The sequence below is a fragment of the Pseudophryne corroboree genome, chromosome 4 (genome assembly GCF_028390025.1).
Source record: "Pseudophryne corroboree isolate aPseCor3 chromosome 4, aPseCor3.hap2, whole genome shotgun sequence".
Lineage (NCBI taxonomy): Eukaryota > Metazoa > Chordata > Amphibia > Anura > Myobatrachidae > Pseudophryne > Pseudophryne corroboree.
This window is the reverse complement of record NC_086447.1, coordinates 816,821,871-816,844,918: the sequence shown is the minus strand read 5'-3', so window position 1 is coordinate 816,844,918 and position 23,048 is coordinate 816,821,871. Positions and strand designations below refer to the sequence as shown.

General features: G+C 46.8%; 1 protein-coding gene across 3 annotated transcripts in view; it reads left to right on the top strand.

Moving 5' to 3' along the window:
• LOC134910441 (uncharacterized) overlaps positions 1–23,048 on the top strand; it is a 145,545-nt gene that overhangs the window by 46,052 nt on the left and 76,445 nt on the right. For all 3 annotated transcript variants that reach the window (XM_063918474.1, XM_063918476.1, XM_063918477.1), the window contains exon 5: positions 2,457–2,522. In XM_063918474.1, coding sequence (XP_063774544.1) covers positions 2,457–2,522 — 66 coding nt within the window. The remainder of the gene's footprint in view (positions 1–2,456; positions 2,523–23,048) is intronic.

Genomic DNA, 23,048 nt, shown 5'->3' with positions numbered 1-23,048 from the left:
ATTTGAACATACATTTGGAATATAGATGATTTGCATAGGTGCAGATAGCAATAGGCAGATTACATGGTGAGATTTGAACATACATTTGGAATATAGATGATTTGCATAGGTGCAGATAGCAATAGGCAGATTACATGGTGAGATTTGAACATACATTTGGAATATAGATGATTTGCATAGGTGCAGATAGCAATAGGCAGATTACATGGTGAGATTTGAACATACATTTGGAATATAGATGATTTGCATAGGTGCAGATAGCAATAGGCAGATTACATGGTGAGATTTGAACATACATTTGGAATATAGATGATTTGAATAGGTGCAGATAGCAATAGGCAGATTACATGGTGAGATTTGAACATACATTTGGAATATAGATGATTTGCATAGGTGCAGATAGCAATAGGCAGATTACATGGTGAGATTTGAACATACATTTGGAATATAGATGATTTGCATAGGTGCAGATAGCAATAGGCAGATTACATGGTGAGACTTGAACATACATTTGGAATATAGATTTGCATAGGTGCAGACAGCAATAGGCAGATTACATGGTGAGATTTGAACATACCTGAGGATGAGAAGAAAAAGGAAGATGGTTAAGTTCAGTCCAATAAAGTTTTACTTTCACGGTGTGCGTGTACTGTTTTTATTTGGGTATTTTTTTGCAGTAGAACTACAGGTACCAGCGGGCCCGTTTCCCCCCTGCATGCTGGTACTTGTGGTTCTCCAAGTACCAGCTTGCGGGGGAGGCTTGCTGGGACTTGTAGTTCTGCTGCAAAAAACAATATTCTTTTATTTGACACAAGGCTATCAGCCCCCCATCCGCAGCCCTTGGATGGGAGGGACAGCCTCGGGCTTCACCCCTGGCCCTTGATTTAAGGGGTCCCCACTCCTCCAGGGTACCCCGGCCAGGGGTGACTAGTTAGTGATTTAATGCCACGGCCGCAGGGACCGATATAAAAGTGTCCCCCGGCTGTGGCATTATCTCTGTGACTAGTGGAGCCCGGTGCTGGTGTTAAAAATACGGGGGACCCGTACGCTTTTTGTCCCCCGTATTTTTTGCACCAGGACTGGACGCAGAGCCCGGTGCTGGTTGTAAAAATACGGGGGATCCCCTGTCAATTTTCCCCCCGTATTTTTACAACCAGGACCGGCTCAAAGAGCCCGAGGCTGGTTATGCTTAGGAAGGGGGACCTCACGCATTTTTTTCTTTATTTTTAACCCATTCCCACCCCTTCCCACTGAAAAACATGCTCTGATCTCTCCATATTATTTTAGCCCGTAAAAAAAATATATATATTCTTTTAAAAAATATATAAATAATACTTGTGGCTTCTAATAGACAAACCAAGTAGATAATCCCTTCTAATATAAATAGATATGCTATTAGCAACAAAAAACACAAAAAAAAACATGTTTTTAATTTTTTTTATTAGATTCCGGCAGAAAAATGAGGCCGACTGAAATTGACGAAATGACTGTCGAAAAGCACTGTTGTCGAATCGACATTCTTCAATTGAATATACTTTTGTTGAAAAGCCGCATTTTTACCATTGCAGACATGTCGAATTTGACAACTGTCGAATTTCAAAAAGTCAAATCTGAAACGGACGTTTTTTTTGTCGAAAAGTACTGTATTGCATTGTCGAATTTTTTTTTGTGTCGAAAATGCCTCGTTTTTCGACATTTGCGGCAACTCGACCGCAATTGCATATACCCCAATGTATCTTGGGCGATCCTGGGTGATCCCAGTCACACCTGCACATTTAAGCTGGAAGATCCTATCCGATGCTCAAGGGAACGCGCATCGGATTGGATTGGATCGGAAATGCCTCCAAAATGCCCGATTTTCATCCAATATATCGGGCCGAATGCCCGAAATTGGGCATTATCGCTCTAGTGTATGGGGCCCTATAGACTCAAACTGTATTCTTAATTTGTGTCTCAACTCTTAATGGGCATTATGCTATTAAGTAAATCAGGGAACTGCTGTATTTGAATGCAGCAGCTGTAATGCACGAGAAGCATGAAAATGGTACATTTTGGGGCTGAACAGAGTTAAACTGTGTGTGCAGGTATCTTGTAGGTTTTCACATTATGTACGCTCTAGAATTGTTAGCACTACTACTAAACCTCCCAACGGCTGATGAATTGACCTGTGCATGAATCATTAAATAACACTTTAACCCTAATTAGATAAAGACACAGAGACTGACTCCACCCCAAACAAGCCTTAATTATTAACACTATCCCCCTCCTTGCTTTCACTATTGGATTAAAACAACCACGTGATATCATACAAGGCCCCTCCCAGCCTCAAAGGTTTAACCCTCTCCTTTCTTATCCAGTTACTACGCTCTTCATATGGCCCATATCTGTCATGTTATTGATAGTATGTCACACTTGATGTGAAAAGTTTTGATGCAAATATATTTCTTTCCTGTTAGATAACCTGAATACAGTTCGCTTCTTTGGAAATCAAACCATTCTAGGATTTCCTCATGTTCCTGGAGGTAAAATATTTTTTTTTATTCTAAACTATCACCGCTAATAATATTGGCATAGATTTACAAAGGATGCTGAAGCATTAGTCAGTGATTCTACTTGCTTAGTATTATATAATGCAGGGGCGGCCAGACTTTTGGAGTCGGTGATCTACTGTGAAAGCTAAAATGCTTTTGTGATCTACCTAGGAGGAATAATAGCGCGCGCCTGCAAAAAAAAGGGTGTGGCATAACAAAAAGTGGGCGTGGTATAACAAAAAGTGGGCGTGGTATAACAAAAAAAAGGGACGTAGCCTTGCTGCGCAGAGTGTAATGACTGCCTCACACGAAATAACACATTGGCCCACACAGGTAAAACCCTCAAACAGATGCCCCCACAGTGCCAGATACACATGCCCCCACAGTGCCATGTGCCCACAGTGCCAGATATGCCCCCACAGTGCCAGATACAGATATGCCCCCACAGTGCCATGTGCCCACAGTGCCAGTTATGCCCCCACAGTGCCAGATATGCCCCCACAGTGCCAGATTACAGATATGCCCCCACAGTGCCAGATATGCCCCCACAGTGCCATCTGCCCACAGAGCCAGATATGCCCCCAGTGCCACATATGACCCCACAGTGCCAGATATGCCCCCACAGTGCCAGATTACAGATATGCCCCCACAGCGCCAGATTACAGATATGCCCCCACAGTGCCATGTGCCCGCAGTGCTACATATGACCCCACAGTGCCAGATATGCCCCCACAGTGCCAGATATGCCCCCACAGTGCCAGATATGCCCCCACAGTGCCATGTGCCCGCAGAGCCAGATATGCCCCCAGTGCTACATATGACCCCACAGTGCCAGATATGCCCCCAGAGTGCCAGATATGCCCCCACAGTGCCATGTGCCCAGTCCCAGATATGCCCTCAGTGCCATGTGCCCACAGTACCAGATATGCCCCCACAGTGCCAGATATGCCCCACAGTGCCATGTGCCCGCAGAGCAAGATATGCCCCCAGTGCCACATATGACCCCACAGTGCCAGATATGCCCCCACTGAGCTATGTGCCCCCACAGTGCCAGATATACCCCCATAGAAGAGCTCACTGTGCTGTGTGTGGAGAGCGCAGCGCGCGCTTCTCCTGTCTGCCGCTCTGCCTCCTCAGTCTGATCTCCGGCGGTGATGGCAGCGTGTATGGCTCAAATCAGGTGCCGGTCCGCGAGCTCTCATTGGCTAACGAACCGGCACCTGATTTGAGCTATACACTCGGCCGTCACTGCCGCAGACCAGACTGAGGAGGCAGAGCGGCAGGCAGGAGAGGCACGGCTTCGGGTGGCTGGGCGGCGGATCGCGATCGACTGGTCGCATGTCCGCGATCGACCAGTCGATCGTGATCGACTGTTTGGCCACCCCTGATATAATGCATAAATGTAGGTAGTATTCATGACCACTTCCCAATTGAGAGAGCAGCAAGTATGATATTTAGCATTCCATTTCTTTCCAGAGCAGCACAAAACTCATATTCTCAGTGAGGCAACATTTTACATAGGGTTGTTGAGAGCTGAACAGGACCCCCAGATACAGGGAGGTGTGACCAAATTAGGAAGGCTTTGTATGCCCGGGGCCAGTGCTACCATTGGGAAGCTTTAGGTGGCTGCCTAAAGGCTGGTATACATGGGAGAGATGTGTGCTGAGCGATGCGGGGGAGGATGTGCTAGATTGGCCTGCATGCAGACTCAATCTAGCACCGGCGATAGCGATGCGCGGGGCTGCGCATCACTATCGCTGTGGGGGGTACACACGAGGGATCTGTGCTTAAAATCTAAGCAATCTAGTCAGATTGCTAAGATTTTAAGCATGGATCTCTCCGTGAGTACCCCCCTTAAGACATCCGACTCTGGGGGGCGCCGCTGATGCCTCCTAGGACAAAAACACACTGGGCGAACAATATATGGGAACATATTTAGCAATAATCAATACATTACCTATTCGATTATGACAAGCTATAATAACAAGCATGAGGTTAATTAAGAGATACATTACACAAGTCTGTGAAATTTAAGCTATTGAAAGCTTTTTTAATAATGCTTTTATATTCTTAATTATACTCCTGTGTACATCCGGAAGTAGTATATAAAAAAAAAATTACCACATCACATTTACCTATAAGGGGGTTGCATACATGTTTGAGAAAAAAACAAGAATTTTAATTGCTCTTGACATATTTATTGGAAATACTAAGAAGTATAGATTAAGATTATATCACTGTTTTTGTGTTAATTACATAATAAAATAACAATAAAATCAAACAATAATAGAAACAAAACCATAATGATTGAAAAAATCGTTAATACAGTATCTTGGGTTTTTTTGTCTTCAAACTTTGTTTTGTAGCTTTTCGCTTATACGTTTTATCTGTGTCGTCTCTGTGTATTATCCAGCAGTAGTCAGTCATCATGCTGACGTCCCAACGACCCTGGTATCTTTTTTTTTTCTAGATCTTTAACGTCTTGGTGGAACCATTCACCTTGTTCTTCACTGTAGTCTCCAAGATTATTCGGGAAATGCTCAATATGGCAATTCAAAAAAATAGGATTTTGATAACCTACCAGTAAATCCTTTTCTCCTAGTCCGTAGAGGATGCTGGGGATGACATCAAGACCATGGGGTATAGACTGGATCCGCGGGAGACATGGGCACTCTAAAGACTTTTCATTGGGTGTGAACCCGCTCCTCCCTCTATGCCCCTCCTCCAGACCTCAGTTGTAGGAACTGTGCCCAGGGAGACTGACATTTCGAGGAAAGGAATTACTTAACTAGTGGTGAGATATCTACCAACTCACACACTCAACCATACCGCACACATGGCATTCAACATAACACACGCCAACAGGCATGAACTAATTGCAGCAACATGCTGAAACCAAGATAACACAACTTGTGTAACTGTAATAACTAAACTGCAGGTAAAGTACGCACTGGGACGGGCGCCCAGCATCCTCTACGGACTAGGAGAAAAGGATTTACCGGTTGGTTATCAAAATCCTATTTTCTCATACGTCTTAGAGGATGCTGTGGATGACATCAAGACAATGGGGTCTATACCAAAGCTCCAGTACGGGCGGGAGAGTGCGGATGACCCTGCAGCACCGATTGACCAAACTTTAGGTCCTCATCGGCCAAGGTGTGAAACTTGTAGAATTTTGCAAATGTGTTTGACCCTGACCAAGTAGTTGCTCGGCAAAGTTGTAATGCCGAGACCCCCCAGGCAGCCGCCCAGGAGGAGCCCACCTTCCTAGTAGAATGGGCCTTCACCGACATCGGTAACGGCAATCCAGCCGTAGAATAAGCTTGCTGAATCGTACCTCTGATCCAGCGCACAATAGTCTGCTTGGAGTCAGGACACCCAATCTTGTTGGGAGCATACAGGACAAAAAAAACCCTCTGTTTTCCGTATTCGAGCTGTTCTAGCGACATAACTCTTCAAAGCTCTAACCACATCTAGAGACTTTGACTCAGCGAACGTGTCAGTAGCAACTGGCACAACAATAGGTTGGTTATGTGAAAAGAGGAAACAACCTTTGGAAGAAAATGTTGACGAGTTCTCATCTCTGCCCTATCTTCATGGAAGACCAGGTAAGGGCTTTAGTGGGACAAGGCCCCCAATTCAGACACCCGCCTTGTGGATGCCAACGCCAAAAGCATCACCACTTTCCAAGTGAGAAACTTCAACTCTATTTCTTGTAGAGCAGGCTTTTTCAACCAGTGTGCCGTGGCACACTAGTGTGCCGCGACCAGTTGAAAGATGTGCCGCAGAGCCAGAGCAGCTTCCTGTACCTTCAGAGTGAACGGTTGGTCCAGTCTCTTCTTAGAGGATCAGTCGTGCTCCGGCCATGACCTATGCCTTGAAAACGATGTGATATCATAGGTCATGGCCGCCGCGTCTCACCACCCAGCTAGGCCACACGCCTGTATACACATCTTCCAGTTCCCGCCTGCATACAAGGCTTTCCTTGCCCACCCACATCCACACCTGCCCGACTGCCCGCTGCTCAGTATTCACAGAACTCCACTATGAACAACCCCCCGCCACTGAGGAACAGGGAGGAGGACAGCTGATAATAATATTGGAGATTTTTGTTTTTTCTTCACGTGTACCTGTCTATGGAGAAATCCTATTGAGACTGCAATTGCGATCTTTGGGACATTCGAAAATAAACCGGTCTGATATTTTGTGTTTATATACCCATCAAGTGTTGTAGCGCATAGGATATAACTTTTTACATTGTGACAATAATATTTGTTATTTTATTTCTCCTGTGGGAAACGATAGGATTTCAATAGAATTTATGAGGGGAGAACAAGATTTTATGGATTTATGGGGGTAACAATGGGAATGATTTATGTGGGGAGAAATGTGATTGATTTATGTGTGGAGCAATATGATTTATGTAAGGAGCAACATGATTTATGTGGGGAGCAATGTGGATTGTTTTTTCTATGTAGGCCAATGTATGTGTGGATATTTTTTTATTACTGTGTGGGCCAATGTGTGTGTTTTGTTTTTTTCTGTGGGGAACTGATGGTGTGCCTTGGCTATTTTAAAATATTGTTCGGTGTGCCGCGAGTAAAAAAAGGTTGAAAATCACTGTTGTAGAGGCTCAAACCAACCCGATTGAAGGAACTGCAACACCACATTAAGGTCCCATGGTGCCACTGGAGGCACAAATGGAGGCTGGATGTGCAGAACCCCTTTCACGAACTTCTGGAAAGGAGCACAATTGTTCTTGAAAGAAAACTTATAAGGCTGAAATCTGGACCTTGATTGACCCCAATCTAAGTCCCGCATCCACGCCAGCCTGCAGAAAATGGAGAAAACGTCCCAACTCAAACTCTTCCGTAGGAGCCTTCTTGGATTCACACCAAGACACATATTTTCTCCAAATACGGTGGTAATGTTTAGACGTTACTCCTTTCCTGGCCTGAATAAGAGTGGGGATGACTTCCTTGGGAATACGACGCTCAACAGCCATGCCGTCAAACGTAGCCGTGGTAAGTCTTGATACACACACGGCCCCTGCTGTAGTAGGTCCTCTCGAGGAGGAAGAGGCCGAGGATCTCCTATGAGCAACTCCTGAAGATCTGGATACCAAGCCCTCCTTGGCCAGTCTGGGGAAATGTAGATTGCTCAAACTCTTGTTCTTATTATTATTTTGAGAACTTTTGGAATCAGTGGAAGTGGAGGGAAAACATATACCAACCGAAACACCCACTGGGTCAACAGTGTATCCACTGCTATTGCTTGAAGGTCTCTCGACCTGGAACAATATCTCTGAATCTTCTTGTTTAGACGAGATGCCATCATGTCTACTTGAGGAACTCCCCAAAGACTCGTCACCTCTGCGAAGACTTCTTGGTGGAGGCCCCACTCTTCTGGATGGAGATCGTGTCTGCTGAGGAAATCTGCTTCCCAGTTGTCCACTCCCGGAATGAAAATTGCTGACAGAGCTCTAACATGTCTTTCTGCCCAGAGGAGAATCCTTGTCACCTCTGCCATTGCCGCTCTGCTTTTCGTTCCGCCTTGCCTGTTTATGTACGCGACTGCTGTTACATTGTACAACTGTATCTGCACGGGATCTTGAAGATGTACCGCTTGTAGAAGGCCATTGTAAATGGCTCTCAATTCCAGAACGTTTATGTGAAGGCAGGCTTCCTGACTTGACCATTTTCCTTGGAAGCTTTCCCCCTGTGTGACAGCTCTCCAGCCTCGGAGACTTGCATCTGTGGTTATTAGGACCCAGTCGTGAATCCCCAACCTGCATCCCTCTAGTAGGTGAGAACTGTGTAGCCACCACAGGAGCAAAATCCTATCTTTGGGGGACAGGATTATTTTCTGGTGTATGTGTACTCTGGCATGAAATCGGCCAAACTGTATGACCTCGTAGGTGTTAGGCGCCGGGGTCCGCTCGTCGCTGCGGCCCGGCGCCTAGCAACCAGGGACGCCGTGCGCGTACAGCCGCCGGCTCCCTGGCAACGCTAGACGCCGGGCGCACGGAGCCGCACGGACCCTAGCAACGGGGACGCCACTTACGGACTGCGTTCCCCGTTGCTGGGTTCAATTTAAATAATGAGATGTCTGTTTTCCTGGCCATGCAGCTTGGCAGCTGTATGGCATTTAATCCAATCAGCCTCCAAACAGCTGATTGGAGGACTCCCTGTTAAATACACTTCCTGGGCTTCTCACAGACGCCGGTAATAGCTTCCTGAATGCTTAATCTGTTTGCTGAAAGTGTTTCCAGTCCTGCTGTATCCGGTCGTTCCTGTTCTCAGTTGTCCTGTACTCGGAAATCGTCATCTGTTCCTGGAGTCCTGACTGAGCACCTTTGAACATCCAGTGGTGTTCGTGAGTCACGGCGTAGCCGTGTGTTGCAGCTTGGGCCGCTTAATTATTTATCATTTATTATTTGTGTTCCGGAGCTTTTGCGGAGGATTCCGCTCCCACAGATCCACTCTGGTATCCAGCGGTGCTGGGTAGGAGTACGGACTAGTGAATTGTGGTTGTCCTTTTCCCTGGCGGGTTACCGCACATACCTCAGGTTTAGTCAGTTAGCTTGTAGCCCCTGGCCTGGTTGTTTAGTCAGAGGGCCCCTTGTTATCACCCTGTCTCGGATTTCCCTTTGTCTCCCATTAAGACCTGAGGGGGCATCGGAGTTGGGCAGACATAATCCGCCCTTCAAACGCGGCTGCCATGGGCTCAAGCAACCATAGTCTCGCAGGGGATTTCTGACCACACGGGCGAGACAACGGAGTTAGGGCGCCAGGGGCTACTTTCTATTCCCGCTCCCTTCCCCAGCATTCCGTTCCAGTGCTCCGGTCCTTGCAATAGGACCACCTTAGACCAGAGTGCTGGAATCATAACATTATTACCGGCCACACCAAAACTTAAAATTAAACAGGGTTTGATTTTTTCCCTTATTCAGTTTTGTAAGGTTTGTCGGCCTCATGAATCCCACTGGTTTAGGGCCAAATCCTGGCCAGCTTCTAGTTAGCCAGATTCAAGAACTTACTCAAATGGTTCAGGATCTTTCCCTTCGGGTGAAGTCGCAGGAAGATCTTTTACGAACTTCCCCGAGGGTAGTTCCTGAACCGAAAATGCACTTGCCTGACCGTTTTTCTGGTGATAGGAAGCAGTTTTTTAATTTTAAAGAGTCCTGTAAACTTTATTTTCGTTTAAGACCTATCTCCTCAGGTACTGAATCTCAGCGGGTCGGAATTATTATTTCTTTGCTCCAGGGGGATCCCCAGACCTGGGCTTTTGGTTTAAAAGCAGAGGATCCGGCATTGTTGTCTGTAGATGCCTTTCTGGGGTCTTTAGGGCTTTTGTATGATGACCCTGATAGAGAGGCATCCGCCGAGAGTCAGTTACGCGCTCTCAGACAAGGTAGAAATCCTGCAGAGGTTTATTGTACAGAGTTTCGCCGTTGGTCGAACGACTGTGGCTGGAATGACCCAGCCCTGCGCAGTCAGTTTCGCCTCGGCTTATCTGAGTCTATAAAAGACAGTCTCCTTCAGTATCCCGCTCCTGAGACTCTCGATAAACTCATGGAGCTTTCTATTAAGATTGATCGTCGTCTCAGAGAGCGGAGGGCTGAAAAAGGAGCACCTGTCAGATCTACTCCGTGTGTATTTTCCATTCCTGAGGACATAGAGGAGCCCATGCAGATGGGTCTCTCCAGGCTGTCTCCAGAAGAAAGAGCCAGAAGGCAAAACTCTGGTCTTTGTTTGTACTGTGGGGGTAAGGGACATTTTGCCCGTAATTGTCCGAACAAGTCGGGAAACGCCTCGACCAAGTGAATTGTGAGGGGGTTCACTTTGGTCTGCAGCTTATCTCCTCGAATAACTCCCTGTTAGTCCCAGCTAAAGTTTCCTTTGGCAGCCTCAGTTCTTCTGTGTCGGCTTTTGTTGACAGTGGAGCTGCAGGGAACTTTATGGACTTAACGTGGGCCAAGGCTTTAGGTATTCCTCAGTTAAACTTGGGTAGGTGTGTCACCATGCATGGTTTAGACGGGAGTCCCTTGTCCAATGGGGTTATTTCCCTCTGTACACCCCCTGTACTACTTGCGGTAGGAGCTCTTCATTCCGAAAAGATTGAGTTTTTCCTTACCCATTGCCCAGCAGTTCCAGTGGTTCTGGGTCACCCTTGGCTGGCCTTTCATAATCCCATCATTGATTGGCAGTCGGGGGAGATCTCACAATGGGGTACCATCTGTAATAAGGAATGTATTACGTTTCCCGTCAGAATAACTGCTGCCATTCCCGAACCCATTCCCGTGGAATACCAGGACTTTGTTGATGTATTTTCCAAGGGCAATGCGGACATTCTGCCTCCCCATCGGCCTTATGATTGTGCTATTGAGCTAATTCCTGGTGCCACATTGCCAAAGGGAAGGTTATATGCATTGTCCGGACCAGAAACTGCGGCCATGAATGAGTATGTTAAGGAGAGCCTAGGGAAAGGATTTATTAGGCCATCTAAATCCCCTTTAAGTGCAGGCTTCTTCTTTGTGGAGAAGAAAGATGGATCACTCAGACCTTGCATCGACTTTAGAGCCCTGAATAAGATCTTAGTTAAAAATACTTACCCTCTGCCGCTGATTTCTGTCCTCTTTGATCAGCTGCGTTCGGCTGTGATTTTTTTCTAAGATTGACCTGAGGGGAGCGTATAACCTCATCCGAATCAAGTCGGGAGATGAGTGGAAAACGGCGTTCAGTACTCAGTCGGGTCACTACGAGTATCTGGTGATGCCGTTCGGCTTGTCTAACGCTCCGGCAGTTTTCCAGGATCTCATTAACGATGTGCTCCGTGATTTTCTTGGAAGATTCGTGGTCGTTTACTTAGACGATATCCTGATCTATTCTGACTCTAGTGAACAACATGTTACCCAGGTGCGTCAGGTTCTTCAAAAATTACGTGAAAATCACCTATATGCCAAGCTGGAGAAGTGTGAGTTTCATGTCACGGAGGTATCCTTTTTAGGGTACATTATTTCCCCTCGGGGACTCTGTATGGAACCAAAGAAGCTCCAAGCCATCCTTAGTTGGGCGCAACCCACCAACTTAAAAGCAATTCAGCGCTTTTTAGGGTTTGCGAATTATTATAGAAGATTTATTCATTCTTTTTCCGACCTGGTTGCTCCCATTGTGGCACTGACTAAGAAGGGAGCGGATCCTACCAACTGGTCACGTGAAGCTGAGTTATCCTTTCAGGCCTTGAAACAAGCTTTCGTCTCAGCCCCAGTCCTCAGACATCCCAACCCAGAATTGCCCTTCATTGTTGAGGTTGATGCCTCGGAGGTTGGAGTGGGGGCTATCCTATCCCAGAAGGATCCGGACTCTCTAGAATTACATCCTTGTGCCTTTATGTCCAGGAAATTCTCATCCGCTGAATCCAACTACGATGTTGGTAACCGGGAGTTACTGGCTATTAAATGGGCTTTCGAGGAGTGGAGGCATTGGCTTGAGGGAGCAACACATACCATTTCAGTATTGACTGACCACAAAAATCTTCAGTACATCGAATCAGCTAAGCGGCTGAATGCCCGGCAGGCTCGCTGGGCTTTATTTTTTACTCGTTTCAAGTTTATTATCACCTTCAGGCCAGGTTCCAAGAATACCAAGGCGGATGCCCTGTCACGCAGTTTTCTTCCAGTTCATAATAACAGTCCTGTTACTCCCATACTTCCGTCTTCAGCCATTTGGGCAGGCCTCACACAAGATTTATTTACCCAGTTAAAGCAGCTTCAACATCAAGCTCCTGGGAATACTCCTGCTGGTCGTCTTTATGTCCCTGAGTTTTTGAGAGCTACTGTTTTGACTGAGTTTCAAGATAGCAAAGTTGCCGGGCATCCGGGGATCTCTAAGACTTTGGAATTAGTCTCCCGCTCAGTATGGTGGCCTGGTCTTTCTAAAGACATTAAGGAGTTTGTTTTTTCTTGTCGGGTCTGTGCACAGCATAAAGTTCCCCGTTCCTTGCCTATCGGGCAACTTATGCCCTTAAATGTTCCTCTCAGGCCATGGTCTCATATTTCCATGGATTTTGTGGTAGACCTCCCTCTGTCAGCCGGATTCCGAGTCATATGGGTGGTAGTGGACCGTTTTAGCAAGATGGCCCATTTCATTGCTCTTCCCCGACTGCCATCTGCCCAGGAATTGGCAGTTTTGTTTCTCCGCCATGTTTTCAGACTTCATGGGTTACCCACTGATATTGTTTCTGATCGGGGTCCACAATTCATTGCACAATTTTGGAAGTCTTTTTGTGCCTCATTAAAGATGAAATTGTCTTTAACGTCCGGCTACCATCCCCAATCCAACGGGCAGACCGAGCGAGTTAATCAATCATTAAAACAGTATTTGCGTTTGTACTCAGCCAAACTCCAGAATGATTGGTCCGAGTTTCTTCCTTTGGCGGAGTTTGCGTACAACAATTCTTGTCATTCCTCCACTAATGTGTCTCCATTCTTTTCAGTTTTTGGTTTTCACCCCAGAGCTAATTCTTTTTTTCAACATTCCTCTGTCTCCTTGCTAACCTTAACCTCTCATCTCAGACTCATTTGGAGAAAAGTGCACCTTGCTCTCAGAAAAGCGGCATTTCGAGAGAAAAATTTTTCTGACAGGCTCCGGCGGCCTTGCACTTTTAAGGTGGGAGATAGGGTATGGTTGTCGACTCGTAACATTAAACTTCGACAAACCTCAGCTAGATTGGGCCCCAAATTTATTGGACCATTTCATATTATTAAAAAAATCAATCCAGTTGCTTTCCGGTTACGTTTACCAAGAGCTCTCCGGATCGGAAATACGTTCCATTGCTCCCTGTTGAAACCATACGTTTCATCCAGTAGATTTCCTCGGAAGATCTCTCAGGGGAAATCACCAGTAGATGTACAGGGTCATCAGGAGTTCTTGGTAGAGAAGGTTCTCGATTCCAAATTGTCCCGGGGTCGGCTTTATTTTCTGGTGCACTGGAGAGGCTATGGTCCAGAAGAAAGGTCTTGGGTCCTGGATAAGGATCTCCATGCCCCGAGGCTCAAGAGGGCATTTTTTCGGGAATTTCCTCGGAAACCTGGCTTTAGGGGTTCCTTGACCCCTCCTCAAGGGGGGGGGTACTGTTAGGCGCCGGGGTCCGCTCGTCGCTGTGGCCCGGCGCCTAGCAACCAGGGACGCTGTGCGCGTACAGCCGCCGGCTCCCTGGCAACGCTAGACGCCGGGCGCACGGAGCCGCACGGACCCTAGCAACGGGGACGCCACTTACGGACTGCGTTCCCCGTTGCTGGGTTCAATTTAAATAATGAGATGTCTGTTTTCCTTGCCATGCAGCTTGGAAGCTGTATGGCATTTAATCCAATCAGCCTCCAAACAGCTGATTGGAGGACTCCCTGTTAAATACACTTCCTGGGCTTCTCACAGACGCCGGTAATAGCTTCCTGAATGCTTAATCTGTTTGCTGAAAGTGTTTCCAGTCCTGCTGTATCCGGTCGTTCCTGTTCTCAGTTGTCCTGTACTCGGAAATCGTCATCTGTTCCTGGAGTCCTGACTGAGCACCTTTGAACATCCAGTGGTGTTCGTGAGTCACGGCGTAGCCGTGTGTTGCGGCTTGGGCCGCTTAATTATTTATCATTTATTATTTGTGTTCCGGAGCTTTTGCGGAGGATTCCGCTCCCACAGATCCACTCTGGTATCCAGCGGTGCTGGGTAGGAGTACGGACTAGTGGATTTTGGTTGTCATTTTCCCTGGCGGGTTACCGCACATACCTCAGGTTTAGTCAGTTAGCTTGTAGCCCCTGGCCTGGTTGTTTAGTCAGAGGGCCCCTTGTTATCACCCTGTCTCGGATTTCCCTTTGTCTCCCATTAAGACCTGAGGGGGCATCGGAGTTGGGCAGACATAATCCGCCCTTCAAACGCGGCTGCCATGGGCTCAAGCAACCATAGTCTCGCAGGGGATTTCTGACCACACGGGCGAGACAACGGAGTTAGGGCGCCAGGGGCTACTTTCTATTCCCGCTCCCTTCCCCAGCATTCCGTTCCAGTGCTCCGGTCCTTGCAATAGGACCACCTCAGACCAGAGTGCTGGAATCATAACAGTAGGCTGCTACCATTTTCCCCAACAATCGAATGCATTGATGGATCAACACGCTTGTTGGTTTCAATATTTGTTTGACCATTTTCTGGGTTTCCAAAGCCTTTTCCACTGGAAGAAATACTCTCCGTACTTCTGTGTCCAGAATCATCCCTAAAAAGGACAATCTTGTCGTCGGTTCCAACTGCGACTTTGGAAAATTCATGATCCAACCGTGTTGTTGGAGTATTGACAGGGAGAATGCGATGTTCTGCACCAACTGTTCCCTGGATCTCGCTTTTATCAGGAGATCGTCCAGATAAGGCATTATATTGACTCCTTTTTAACGAAGGAGGACCATCATCTCCGCCATCACCTTGGTGAATACCCTCAGTGCCGTGGAGAGTCCGAACGGCAACGTCTGAAACTGGTAATGAAAATCCTGTACTGCGAATCTCAGATAAGCTTGGTGAGGAGGATAAATGGGAACATGCAAGTAAGCATCTTTTATGTCTACTGACACCATGAAGTCCCCCTCTTCCAGACTGGAAATCACTACCCTCAGGGATTCCATCCTGAACTTGAACCTTTTCAGGTAGAGATTCAGATTTTCAAGTTTAAAATCGGTCTGACCGAGCTGTCCGGCTTCGGAACTACGAAGAGGCTTGAATAAAAAAACATTCTCCTTACTGTGCCAAGGGTACCAGGACAATGACCTGATCCTGACATAATTTTTGAATTGCCGTTGTTACTGCCTCTCTTCCTGGAAGAGAAGCTGGCAAGGTTTGAAAAATCGGCATGGGGGGACATCTTGAAACTCTAGTTTGTACCCATGGGACACTATTTGTAAGACCCATTGGTTCAGGCCAGATTGAATCTAGATTTGGCTGAAAAGTTTCAGACGTGCTCCCACCCGAGCGGACCCCCGCAAGGGAGCCCCAGTGTTATGCTGCAGATTTGGCAGAAGCAGGGGTGGACTTCTGCTCCTGCGATCTGGGAGACGCTGCGGATTTCTTTCCTTTTCCCCTGCTCCTACCTCCAAAAAAAGGGGAGACCTTTGGCCTTTTTGTATTTGTTGGGCCGAAAGGACTGTATGTGAGAGTGATGTGTCTTTTTCACCGGTGTAGGAGCATAAAGCAAGAATGTCGACTTACCTGCGGTAGCCGCCGAGATTAACGCATCCAGCCCATCACCAAACAAGGCCTCACGTTTACACGGTAGAGCCTCCATATTTTGTTTTGGAATCTACATCAGCATTCCACTGGCGAATCCACAACGTCCTCCGAGCCGATACTGCCATGGTAGCGGTTCTTGAGCCCAAGAAACCAATATATTTCATGGATTCTAGTACGTACGCAGCAGCGTCTTTGATATGACCTAACGTTAGGAGTATCTCGTCTCCATCTATTGTGTCAATGTCTAATGACAAGTTTTCTGACCACTTTTCAATAGCACTACTCAACCACTCACAGACAATGGTAGGCCTGAGTAGTGTCCCATTGGCCACATCAATAAATCACCTCACTCACTTGCGGCCTGTCGGTTCCTTAAGTGAAGCCATTCCAGGCGCAGGGAGAAACACCTTTTCTCTTTTATGACAGGGCCCTGTCTAAAATGCGGGGTGACTCCAACCTTTTTTGGAAAAAGGTAAGCTGCCTGAATTCCTTTTGGGAATCTGAAATTTCTTTTCAGGTTAAATCAGACCTGAGGTGGAGGGAAAATTACATTACTTCTTTACTAAAGTAAACCCTCTCCTTGTGGTAAAAGAGGGGGCTTCGTAACTTCTAACTCCTCCTTTATAGCTAAAACATGTTTTGAATGCTTTTTTGCTAACTTAGGACCTATTCCCCTGGAATCACTAGTGTCGACACAGGAATCAGAGTCTGTGGGGTATATTTACAAAGATTCGTGTTTTTGCCGTTTTTAAGGGTGCTTGAACTCGAATGGTATCGGGTGCATTTTACTGCAACTTTTTGAATCCTGATACGATCATTCACTAAGCTGCCGAGTTTTGCACATTCGTTTTTTCCGATGTCGATGTGATTCGTAATGTCAGGCAGTGTTTTACGGGAGTGATGAGTGTAAAACTGCCTGACAAAACACAAGGAATCCCGGCAGGATCTGTGAGATCCGTGCAGGGCTTCATTGTGTACCTTAAAAAAGTGTTTTAATTGTTTTTAAATCTGAAAAAAATTGCGTGGGGTCCCCCCTCCTAAGCATAACCAGCCTCGGGCTCTTTGAGCCGGTCCTGGTCGAAAAAATATGGGGGGGGGGGAATGACAGGGGTTCCCCCATATTTTAACTACCAGCACCGGGCTCTGCGCCTGGTCCTGGTGCAAAAAATACGGGGGACAAAAAGCGTAGGGGTCCCCCGTATTTTTGGAACCAGCACCGGGCTCCACTAGTTAGAGAGATAATGCCACAGCCGGGGGACACTTTTATTGTGGTCCATGCGGCCCTGGCATTACATCCCCAACTAGTCACCCCTGGCCGGGGTACCCTAGAGGAGTGGGAACCCCTTAAATCAAGGGGTACCCCCCTACAGCCACTTAAGGGCCAGGGGTGAAGCCCGAGGCTGTCCCCCCCCATCCAAGGGCGGCGGATGGGGGGCTAATAGCCAAGTGTAAAAAATCAGAATATTGTGTTTAGTAGCAGTACTACAGGTCCCAGCAAGCCTCCCCCGCAAGCTGGTACTTGGAGAACCACGTGTACCAGCATGCGGTGGAAAACCGGGCCCGCTGGTACCTGTAGTACTACTACTAAAAAAATACCCAACAAAAAACAGGACACGCACACCGTGACAGTAAAAGTTTATTACATACATGCACACCTCCATACATACATACTTACCTATGTTCACACGAGGCTCGGTCCTCTTCTCCGTGTAGAATCCTTGGGGTACCTGTGACAAAAATTATACTCACATAATGCAGTGTATCTTCTGTTCTTTGTCTAATCCACGTACTTGGCAAAAAAAACAAACCGGAAACCCGACCACGCACTGAAAGGGTACCCATGTTTACACATGGGACCCCTTTCCCCGACTGCCAGGACCCCCCCTGACTCCTGTCAAAGAGGGTCCCTTCAGCCAATCAGGGAGCGGCACGTTGTGGCACGCACTCTCCCGATTGGCTGTGTGCTCCTGTAGTGTCAGTGAGGCTGCACACGGCAGAGATACAATGTTGCACCTATGCGCTCCATTGTATCCAATGGTGGGAACTTTGCGGTCAGCGGTTGACCGAAAGTAACCTCACCGCTGACCGCAAAGTTCTGGCTGATGTTTTAGTCACTTTTGAAAGCTGGCGGTGCTTTCACTCTAGTGGTAGCATGAGACAGAGTCTACAACCCACACAAGTGGCTCAGGTAGTGCAGCTCATCCAGGATGCCACATCAATGCGAGCTGTGGCAAGAAGGTTTGCTGTGTCTGTCAGCATAGTGTCCAGAGCATGGAGGCGCTACCAGGAGACAGGCCAGTACATCAGGAGATGTGGAGGAGGCCGTAGGAGGGCAACAACCCAGCAGCAGGACCGCTACCTCCGCCTTTGTGCACAATCAGAAACAGACTCCATGATGTATGAGGGACCGACGTCCACAGGTGGGGTTTGTGCTTACAGCCCAACACCGTGCAGGACGTTTGGCATTTGCCAGAGAACACCAAGATTGGCAAATTCGCCTCTGGCGCCCTGTGCTCTTCACAGATGAAAGCAGGTTCTCACTGAGCACATGTGACAGACAAGGCAGAGTCTGGAGACGCCAAGGAGAACGTTCTGCTGCTGCAACATCCTCCAGCATGACCGGTTTGGCAGTGGGTCAGTAATGGTGTGGGGTGGCATTTCTTTGGGGGGCCGCACAGCCCTCCATGTGCTCGCCAGAGGTAGCCTGACTGCCATTAGGTACCGAGATGAGATCCTCAGACCCCTTGTGAGACCATATGCTGGTGCGGTTGGCCCTGGGTTCCTCCTAATGCAAGACAATGCTAGATCTCATGTGGCTAGAGTGTGTCAGCAGTTCCTGCAAGACGAAGGCATTGATGCTATGGACTTGCCCGCCCGTTCCTCAGACCTGAATCCAATTGAGCACATCTGGGACATCATGTCTCGCTCCATCCAACAATGCCACGTTGCACCACAGACTGTCCATGAGTTGGCGGATGCTTTAGTCCAGGTCTGGGAGGAGATCCCTCAGGAGACCATCCGCCACCTCATCAGGAGCATGCCCAGGCGGTTGTACGGAGGTCATTACCTAAAGGATAAAAAAAATGGGCAGACTAGATGGGCCAAGTGGTTCTTATCTGCCGTCAAAATCTATGTTTCTATGCTTCTATGTCATACAGGCATGTGGAGGCCACACACACTACTGAGCCTCATTTTGACTTGTTTTAAGGACATTACATCAAAGTTGGATCAGCCTGTAGTGTGTTTTTCCACTTTAATTTTGAGTGTGACTCCAAATCCAGACCTCCATGGGTTAATAAATTTGATTTCCATTGATGATTTTTGTGTGATTTTGTTGTCCGCACATTCAACTATGTAAAGAACAAAGTATTTAATGAGAATATTTAATTCATTCAGATCTAGGATGTGATATTTTAGTGTTCCCTTTATTTTTGTTGAGCAGTGTGTGTGTGTATATATGTGTATATATATATATATAAAATCTCAAAACAGACTGGCAAGAGGGGACATAGGTGTGGAGACACTGTCCTACCCCCGCCAGTATAAACATTTACTGAAAAAACGTGGGTCTGAAGCGCACCATTGCGGGGGCGGAGCTTAGTCCTCTCAGCTCACACAGCTCGGCGCCATTTTCTCTACAGAGGCTGCAGAAACGCTGGTCCTTCCTCACACTGCTGTACAAGTAACAGGGTGCAAAACGGGGCGGGGCACAGTAATTTTGGTGCATATTATTATTATAATAGCGCTGCAGGTCTGAGGCATTAATTTGGGTTTCAGAACCGTTGGTGAAGCGCTGGGTTGTGAGCTGGCAAACTCCCTCTGTGTCTCCCTGACAGACTTTACTGTGGGTCTGTCCCCTATATACCCAGTGTTGTCTGTGAGTGTTGGGTACACGTGCGTCGGCATGTCTGAGCCGGAGTGCTCTTCCCAGGAGGAGACTGTGTTGGGGACACAAACGGCTGTGGGAGTGACCCTGTCGGCACCGCCGACTACTGATTGGGTTAATGTGTTGAATGCCTTGAATGCAAATGTGGCTCTTATTAGTAAGAGATTGGATAAATCTGAGTCTCAGAACCAGGCATGGAAGAAGTCTGTGGAGGATGCGCTGTTGCAAGTCCAGTCCCCTTCGGGGTCACAAAAAAGATCGTTTGCCCAGTTGGCAGACACGGATACCGACACGGACTCTGACTCCAGTGTCGACTATAGTGATGCCAGATTAGATCCAAAATTGGCAAAGAGCATTCGGTACATGATTGTGGCGATAAAAGACGTATTACAGATCTCGGAGGACCCTGCTGTTCCTGACAAAAGGGTCTGTATGTTTAAGGGAAAGAAGCCTGAGATAACATTTCCTCCCTCTCATGAACTGAATGCTCTATTTGATAAGGTTTGGGAAATTCCTGACAAAAAGTTTCAGATTCCCAAAAGGATTCAGGTGGCGTACCCCTTTCCTTCTGGGGATAGGGATAAGTGGGAGTCACCCCCCATTGTGGACAAGGCTCTATCCTGGCTGTCCAAAAAGGTGGCTCTTCCGTCCCCGGACACGGCAGCCCTTAAGGATCCTGCGGATCGTAGGCAGGAAAATACATTGAAATCCATTTATGTCACCACAGGTACGCTGCTCAGGCCAGCCATTGCATCTGCGTGGGTGAGTAGTGCAATCGAAAAATGGGCAGGTAGCTTGTCATCTGATATAGATACCCTAGATAGGGATAGTGTTCTCTTGACTCTAGGTCATATCAGGGACGCTGTAGCATATCTAAAGGAAGCTGCAATGGATATTGGCCTTTTGGGATCAAAGGCCAATGTCATGGCTGTCTCAGCTAGGCGTGCGTTGTGGATTCACCAATGGAATGCTGATACTGACTCCAAGAAAAGTATAGAAGCTTTACCATATAAAAGTATGGCCTTATTTGGAGATGGCCTTGATGATTTGGTGTCTACGGCTACCACGGGTAAGTCATCCTTTTTACCTTATGTTCCTCCACAACAAAAGAAAACGCACCATTATCAGATGCAGTCCTTTCGGCCCAATAAATTAAGAAAGGGCTGGGGTTCTTCCTTCCTTGCTACTAGCGGAAGGGGAAGAGGTAAAAGATCTCCAGCCTTGTCAGGCTCCAAGGAGCAGAAGTCCTCCCAGGCTTCTGCCACCTCCACCGCATGACGTTGGGACTCCTATGCGGGAGTCCGCACCGGTGGGTGCCCATCTGAAACTGTTCAGTCAGTTTTGGGTTCGTTCAAACCTAGACCCTTGGATATTCCAAATAGTATCCCAAGGGTAACATAGTATCTAAGGTTGAAAAAAGACAATTGTCCATCGGGTTCAACCTATTTGTGGTCTCCTATGCACGATTATTTTGTATAAAATTTTGACTGAAGTTGCTGACTGCCGTTCCGATTAACCCCTCTTTTTTATAATAACCATAGTGCGTGACTATGCCCCGTAACCCTGGATATCCTTATCCATTAGGAATTTATCTAACCCATTCTTAAAGGTGTTGACTGAGTTGGCCATTACAACTCCCTCAGGCAGGGAATTCCAAACACGTATTGTCCTTACCGAAAAAAAGCCTTTACGCCGTATTGTGTGGAATCTCCTCTCCTCTAACCTGAGCGAGTGTCCATGAGTTCTCTGTGTTGATCTAACCAAAAACAGGTCCTGCGCAAGATCTGTATATTGTCCCTTTATATATTTGTAAATGTTGATCATGTCCCATCTTAATCTCCTCTTTTCCAGTGTAAACATGCCTAGTCTTGCACGCCTTTCCTCGTATTCCAGCGTCTCCATACCCTTAATTAGTTTGGTTGCCCGCCTTTGAACCTTTTCTAGCTCCAGGATATCCTTTTTGTAGTAAGGTGCCCAGAATTGTACACAGTATTCAAGGTGTGGCCTCACAAGTGATTTATATAACAGGAGTATAATACTCTCATCCCTAGCATCAATTCCCCATTTTATGCATGCTAATATCTTATTAGCCTTCTTTGCTGCAGTCCTACTTTGGGTACTACTGCTTAGTTTGCTATCTATGAGGACACCTAAGTCCTTTTCCAGTACAGAATCCCCTAATTTTACCCCATTTAGTAGGTAGGTGTTATTTTTGTTCTTGTTACCACAGTGCATTACCTTACACTTGTCTGTATTGAAGCGCATTCTCCATTTCGCTGCCCAAGCTTCTAATTTAACCAAGTTATTCTGAAGCGACTCAGCCTCCCCCTCCGCATTTATAACTTTACACAATTTGGTATCATCTGCAAAAATTGACACCATGCTCTCTAGACCTTCTGTTAGGTCGTTAATGAAAATATTGAACAATAGCGGTCCTAATACTGAGCCTTGCGGCACACCACTTAGCACTTCAGTCCAAGTTGAAAAAGATCCATTAACCGCGCTGCTCCCTATTATCTAACTAGTTTTTGACCCAAGTGCATATTGTGCTTCCTAGCCCTGATTCTTGTAGCTTGTAGATAAGTCTTATGTGTGGTACAGTATCGAACGCTTTGGCAAAATCTAAAAAGATTACATCCACCTCTTTACCCTGATCTAGGTTTGCGCTTACTGTTTCATAAAAGCCAAGTAAGTTGGTTTGACAGGATCTGTCCTTCATAAACCCATGTTGATTCCTTTTAATGACCTTATTGACTTCAAGGAACTTCTGAATACTATCTCTTAGAATACCTTCCAATACTTTCCCCACTATAGATGTAAGACTAACTGGTCTATAATTACCTGGTTCAGCTTTACTTCCCTTTTTGAATATAGGCACTACTTCCGCTATACGCCAGTCTTTGGGAACCATACCTGATATTACTGAATCCTTAAAGATCAAAAATAGCGGTTTTGCAAGTTCAGAATGAAGCTCCGTTAGAACCCTTGGGTGAATACCATCGGGACCTGGTGACTTATTAATCTTAAAAATGTTTTAATCGGTCACAGACTACTTCCTTGCTTAAATAAGTACCTATCAGTGGGATATTCTCATTATTGAGATTATATGTTAGTACCTGAATTGGGTCCTCTCTAGTAAATACTGTTGAAAAAAACTAATTTAGTGTGTCCACTATGGCCCTCATTCCGAGTCGTTCGCTCGGTATTTTTCATCGCATCGCAGTGAAATTCCGCTTAGTGCGCATGCGCAATATTCGCACTGCGATTGCGCAAAGTATCTTTGCTATGAAGATAGTATTTTTACTCACGGCTTTTTCTTCGCTCCGGCGATCGTAATGTGATTGTCAGGAAATGGGTGTTACTGGGCGGAAA